Here is a 7,315-nt window from a genome sequence, read left to right on the forward strand (position 1 = left end):
GGGAAAAAAAAAGAAAGAAAGATAAACATTATTATTATTATTATTATTATTATTATTATTATTATTATATATTATATATAATAATTATTATATATGATATATCATGTAATAATATTTATTGGATATAATAATTATTATATATAATATATCATATAGTAATATTTATTATATATAATAATTACTGTATAATAATAACAACAACAATAATAATAATAATAATAAAAATAATAACAAGCTCGAGCGCGTACGTTGTTCCGTCTATGTCTTTCGATTTTTTCGTCTTGCGTTCGAGCTAAAAAGAAATTTCAACGTTTACCCTCCGATCATCCCCCTTTGACCTACCCTCCAAAACACCAACCACCGACATCAACATCGCCACCTCTTTTATCTCAAGAGGAAATTATTAGAAATATTATTTATAATCGATTGGAAGAGATCAGATCGTCGTAATTTTCGATTATCTTTAGGGGAAAGATCTATCCGTTGTTTCTTTTTTTTTCTTTTCTTTTCTATTCTCTTTTTTATTTTTTTTTTTTTCTTCGAATTGCAATGTTAACATTTCTACGGACTACTAGTTATTTACATACATAAGTCACGAAAGAGTCGTTTAATTAGCTCGCTTGTTTATTCTATTCTATGATCTATGTGATCACGATCGCGATCGTTCGTTGATAATAAAGAAGAAGAGGCAAATAAAACGAAACGAAACGAAATGAAATCAAACGGAACGAAATGAAACGGAACAATATGAAATTTTTTAAACTACAACGAACAACGACTGATCGCAAGTGTATTACTCGATGATGCATATTACTGTTATTTGTAAATTAATCTATACGCTATTTAATTTATTTCATCGTACGTGCGTAAATCGATGAACGATGAGAAACGAAGAGAGAGAGAGAGAGAGAAAGAGAGAGAGAGAGAGAGAGAGAGAGAATGCGTGAATGAATGTGTAGTATGTATACGTAAAAAATGAAAGAGGTACTTATGTTATATGCACAATTTGGCACTTAATATAATTCCCAGTAAAATTTAACATTTTTCAAACGTGCTTTCTCACGTGGGTGTGTTATTTTGAAAACGAAAATGAAGAAAAAAGAAAAAAGAATGCAAAAAAAAAAGAAAGAAAAACAAACAAAAAATATTTCATTCGCATTATTCAATTCGGGAAATTAATCGAGTCATGAAGAACAAATAAAATAAAATAAAAAAAAAAAGAGAGAAGATATTTGCGAAATAAAGATAGGACATACGCGGGCCAAAAGTTTCTAAATGACGTTAAACGTCAATTAATCTCTTTCTATCTTTCTTTCTTTTTTCGAGACTTTTTAGAGCTTTGTTTTTAAGCTTGTAGTTTTACAATCTGAAGAAGAAGAAGAAGAAGAAGAAAAAGAAAAAGAGAATTAGCCTGAGACGTCTCGAAAAAAGAAAAAAGAAAGAATAATTGATTTTGGAAAATTACCAAAGAACTTTTGGCCCCGTGTTGTACTTTATAGGAAGTAATGTCAAAAGAAGAAAAAGAAGAAGAGGAGAAAGAGGGAAAAAGGTAAACAAAAGGCAAAAACGAAAAGAGGGAAACAGCACATAAGAGAGAAAGTAATAAAAAAACAGAAAAAAGGGAAAAAGAAAAGAAAAGAAGGAATATGAAAGAATAGAAGAAGAAGAAAAATAATAAAAAATGGACTGACTTCGTCACACACCTTTGTCACAGATTCCATTTATCGTCTTTTAGTGATAAATAGATGAACTTTAATTTTCATCGTTATATAGTTGTGTATAGAGGTCTCAACTAAATGTGTAAAAATAAATCATTAAGAAAGTAAAATATCGAAGTCTCTTGTCGTTCATAACACATAACCAAAAAAAATTCCTTTTTGTGAAATAGTATATACATATTAATAATAATATTAATATTAATAATAATAATAATAATAATAATAATAATAATAGAATAAAAAATAAAGAAAAAATTCACACAGGGATTTTATTGAAAATATATATTTGAATACGCAGATTTGAATACATAGATTGAGTGAATGAGTGAGAGAGAGAGAGAGAGAGATAGAGATAGAGAGAGTTACAATGATGCTGCTCGCATGTATTTGGAAATAGTGCGGAATTAATACGCACTGTAAATATTTATATATTATATATATACTATATATATATATATATATATATATATATATATATATATGTATGTATGTACGTATAACGTTAAAGAGGGAAACACGGAAACAATTTCTTAACGATTAAAACTTATTGTGTATTTTTTGAATAGTTAAGATGTAAGAGAGCGCAAAGATAAGAGAGATCAGTTATTAGTCGTCAGGTACTACTATATGTAGAAGAAGATGATGATTTCAGTGGAAAGTTTTTTCTTTTCTTTTCTTTTTTTTTTTTCTTCTTTTCTTAATTTCTTTTTTTCTTTCTTTCTTTTTCTTCTGGCCATTCCCAAAGACAGTTTTACTCATTTAATACGATACTTTTCATTCTTCTTTTTTCTTCTATTTTTTTATTTTCTTTTTTTATAATAGTTAAATTGATTATATTGATAGATCATGAGGAACAATTATGAAGAAGTTATGGAAGCGCGGTTAACCCTTATAATGCAGTCATCATTTAGTAAGTAGCTGATAGTTTGAAAAGCCAATTACTTATATCGACATTTTCGTGTGTGTGTGTGTGTGTGTGTGTGTGTCTGTGTATTAGCTACACTTAAACAAGCAGTCATCAAAAACGACAATAGAGAATTCAACAATTATTATCGTCGTTGGCATCATTAAATACGATATGTCACTGTATAATACTGTATAATATACCATTGTGTATCTCTGTGTGTGACATAGCTTCTTTTCATTTTTTTTTCTTTTTTCTTTTTTAAATCTTTCAATCAACGATCGCAAATATTATTTGCATTTTTTTTTTTCAAATATTTTGTCTTTGGATAAAAGAATCCAATAAGTTTATCGATAATATTTCGTAAAATCGTCGAATACGACAGTCGGACTCGTCGGAGTATTGATAAAAATAGTGAAACGTTTTACAGGGTAATATCTTAAACGATTGAGAATAACAATTTGAAAAAAGTGTCGTGAAAATATATACTTTTAAGATTATTATTTTCTTTTTTTCTTTTCGATATATTCGGAATTCAAGCGTTACCATTTGGGTATTAGGAAATACGTTTGAAACGCCATCGCGTTTACACGATCTTAACACGTTTTAAAATGTTTCGCTTTAAACGTTTTTATCCACAGTTATTACGTCGATAATTAGTTATCTACCGTATTTACAATTTACTGTTTTATCGACTCGATCATTTTCGTCGACTCGAACGAAAAGTCGTTACGCTTTTAAAAGAACGATGGAATTATTTCTTTTTTTTCTCTTTTTTTCTTTTTTTTCTTCAATAAATACATATGTATCTCTGTCTATAATAAACGTTTTACGATCGATTAAATTAATTCTTGAGAAGATTTACGTATGTGAAAATTGTTATATTCGACAATGATATTAACATATATTAAAGGATCGTATAATAAGAGAATAAAAAAATAAAATGGCTTCGTTCTAACGGTCACTTTCTTTAAATATTTTGCAATGATCATTGCATTGATACGAATAATTGATTTTTTTGGAATATTGATATATATATATATATATATATATATATATATATATACATACATATACACATATATATACATATATATACATATACATATACATATATATACACATACATATATACATATATATACATAATATATAAATGTATATATAGTCATGAAATAAAAAAATGGCCATATTCTTTTCTATAACAAATCCTAACGACATCGATATCTCAAATATCATCTGCATAATATCTTAATACATTTCCTATGTAAATAATATTGACTATCTTCAAATATCACGTCTTAAATTATATCGATTCAACATTTTTCTTTTCCGTCTATAAAAAAGTCCTTTCAAGGAACGTACTAACGAAAGAAAAAAAATGAAAAAAGAAAGAAGAAGAAAAAAATATGTCGAAAAAAACGTACCTGGGATCGAAGCTTATCATCATAACCCATCAATCTTAACTTCACATTGTACCGTTCAACAATTTCCAATTATTAGCACATTGTTACTGCACATTATCGATTAAATTATTTGTAAAATATGTCTGTTATTAATTTTAGTTTTATCCTTTAGTTTCGAATTAAGTTCGATACACGCAACTATCGTCCGTTCGGTAACGCGGTTAACCAATTGACTAACCGTCGAAACGTTCAAATCGATTTCGTTCTATAAATCTTTTACGTGTAATATAATGTTTAACTGTATGAGTAATATATCGATATATCGATTCGCTTTCTCGTTCGTAACGGAAAATTGCGACGTTGCGATCGCCACCTTTACCGAGCACGTTCTTTTCCTGACGATTCGCGGACGAGGTAAGTTCTTTGTTTTTTTCTTTCTTCAAAAATATTAATTTGTCGATTATCTAACGATCGTCATAATTAATACGTATTGACATTATTAAGAAATTATAGACGTTACGTGGAATTCAATTCATTTTAAGATTTGGAAATTTTCGATTAATTTGTTTAAATAATGGTAGATCGTTCGAATATTCCAACGGTCGATATTGTTACGTTCGATCGTTTTACAAAGAACGTCTACCTTTTCTTTTTTTTTCTTTTCTTTTCTTTTCTTTTAACAATTTTCTTATATACGTAACTTTACGAGGAAAATTGTTCTTCTTGCTTATTATTCGATAAACGTGAAGTATTTATATCATCATGTTTATATTATTCTCAGGACGCTCGTCGTCGGAAGTTTCCGGTTCGGTGTTTAATTTACTGAAGTCTCGTTTGTTCGGCCGTTTCTCGAAAAATTTGAATCCCTTGCCTCTTCGTTTTTCAAGTAAGTTTGAAAGCTTAAAATTTTCTCTTCTTTCTGCTTGCCAATGCATTTTTTTACGCATCATTAACAAACATCCTGTGAGACATAAAAAAGAAATGAAAGAAAGAGATATTACTAATTAGGTTATTCTATACATTCTATATTAGATAATATTTGCGTAGAGCTTGTTTTATATTTATTTAGGAAATGGAAAAAACTTTTTCCTTTTCTTTTTTTTTTTTTTTTTTTTTTTTAATTGTGAACTAAAACAAAAACTTATATTCGTGTGTAAGGCGTGTGAAAATATAAATTATACAAATAAATAATAATGTGTATACAGGCGATAAAATATAAGAACTGTAAATTATATATACATAATGTCAAATAACATGCCAATAATAATTATAATTAAATATCAATTATTACGTAACATAAGTATATATAATACTGAATAAGATTTATAATATATATATATATGTATGTATATTTGTATGAATCACGATTCTTTTTTGCAATAAGCTTAGATCACTGGAATGTTGTATTAATAATCTATATTATATGTGCGTAATATTTAAACGGTGATATTAAAACATTGGACGTATAAAAACAAAACTTTTCTTATCGTATCATTAATGGTAATTATATATATATATATACACATACATACACATATATATATATTGTATTACGAAAGGAACCTGACCTTTTTATAAAATCTAAATAGAACAAGCGGAAGGAAGACTGTTAAGTAAATATAAAAATAGATATCATATAAATAAAATAATTACACAGAACATGCAAACCAAATTTTAGAAATTGGTCAGACATGCAAACTTATATAGTTACATTGCGATAATATAAATTATTTGAAAAAATAAGTAATAATCATTCAACCAATTTTGTAAATTCTACGTTAGCCCCCTCATAGTGATGCAATCTACCTCTTTTTTGACACTTCACTATAACAGCAGCAGTAATCACGCATACTGCGATAAAAATAAGAGTAGTTGTAACAAGAGAGAATATTAAAGTTGCCATCGTAGTTTTTGAATCGGATGTTTCTTCGGAATTAATATCCGTTAATGGTGCGGTTTGATGATGACTCGATGAATACGTAGAATTTTCTATTTCGGTAGCACTGGTTGATTCTGCATTATAAAGTCATAAAATAAACTATGGTAATTTTTGTTTTTTAATATCAAATCAAAATCTACTTACTTTGTAAAAACTTATATATCTTGGATGTATCTAAGTCTACGATGTAAATCTCTGATCCATCTTTGCTTACAGCTATATCGTGTGGTCTACTTAATTTTTCTGTAGGTGCAAATTGTGATAATACATTTCCAGAATTGATATCTACGATAAAACCACGTATATGCACGTTGTTCTCAAATAAATCGGGTCCATTGATCAAATAAATACGTTCTTGTGCATATGCTACGCTGTATATCTTTGTACCAATGCTAGGATGTGCGTACTCTTTATGGAATGTGCCATTACTAGCAAAAAAGCAGGAAACTCTACCGTTTTCTCTATCAGCGACAAAAATATAATTTAGGTCATTTGCTAAAGCTAATGCATGCGGTACAAAGAATGCATTATGTGGTGGTGGTTGTTGGTACATAAATTCTGAAAAATATATATATATATATAGTTCAGTGATATCAGGATTAAAAAAAGAATTAAGTTAACCTTTCTAGTAATTAGAAAAGTTTACCTCTTTCTCCCCAATGACGACCCCATACTAAAATTTGTTCACCTTTTTTGTTAAATTTAATAATTCTAGAATTACAATAACCATCGCTAACAAAGAAATCTCCATTTAACTGTACAGCAACTGCTGTTGGCTTACAAAATCGTGTTTTATCGTTACCAGGTTCAAAGGCCTCTCCAAGAACCAGAGATGGTTTTATAATACTGTGTTTGAATAAGGCATTTCGATCATAAGTGTCAACCTGTACTAATTTTGTATCATATTGTTCTCTTTTTAGATCTTCCCAGTGTGTCTCTATATCGCTAGCATCGAATTTCAATACTTGATGTAAGGCAACATCCGTAATCCAATAATTTCCATTGAAATCTATCGTCAATCCATGAGGTAAGTAAAACATATTTTTACCCCATTGTAATAATTCTTTCCCAGTCTTATCCATAAGGAAGATCGTATTTTCTTTTATCGGGCCTTTATTAGGATCAAATTTATTTTTATTGTTAAACGTATCTTGGTCCCAAGTTCGTTCTCCTCTATGGAATAACGCTACATTTCCATTAGGATCCAATGACACTGCAGATATTTGTTTTAATTTCAAATCAGATGCCCATTGAGAATCCCATTTTATATCTAGAAATAAAATAAGATATACATTTAATAATATATATAATGATATACAAATATAACCAATATAAAATTCTTACTTGG

The 7,315-nt window shown here is 28.3% G+C and overlaps 1 protein-coding gene across 1 annotated transcript in view; it reads right to left on the reverse strand.

Annotated features, from left to right (window-relative positions):
- Positions 1 to 2,498: 2,498 nt before the first annotated feature.
- LOC127072941 (peptidyl-alpha-hydroxyglycine alpha-amidating lyase 1-like) overlaps positions 2,499 to 7,315 on the reverse strand; it is a 5,623-nt gene continuing 806 nt past the window's right edge. The window contains exons 2-6 of the mRNA XM_051013831.1: positions 7,312 to 7,315; positions 6,614 to 7,237; positions 6,112 to 6,525; positions 5,835 to 6,041; positions 2,499 to 4,989 (exon numbers count right to left, since the gene is read on the reverse strand). The exon at positions 7,312 to 7,315 is cut by the window's right edge and continues 195 nt beyond it. Of these exons, the coding sequence (XP_050869788.1) occupies positions 4,781 to 4,989; positions 5,835 to 6,041; positions 6,112 to 6,525; positions 6,614 to 7,237; positions 7,312 to 7,315 (1,458 nt within the window). The 3' untranslated portion in view covers positions 2,499 to 4,780. The remainder of the gene's footprint in view (positions 4,990 to 5,834; positions 6,042 to 6,111; positions 6,526 to 6,613; positions 7,238 to 7,311) is intronic.

The sequence above is a fragment of the Vespula vulgaris genome, chromosome 2 (genome assembly GCF_905475345.1).
Source record: "Vespula vulgaris chromosome 2, iyVesVulg1.1, whole genome shotgun sequence".
In the NCBI taxonomy this organism is placed as follows: Eukaryota; Metazoa; Arthropoda; class Insecta; order Hymenoptera; family Vespidae; genus Vespula; species Vespula vulgaris.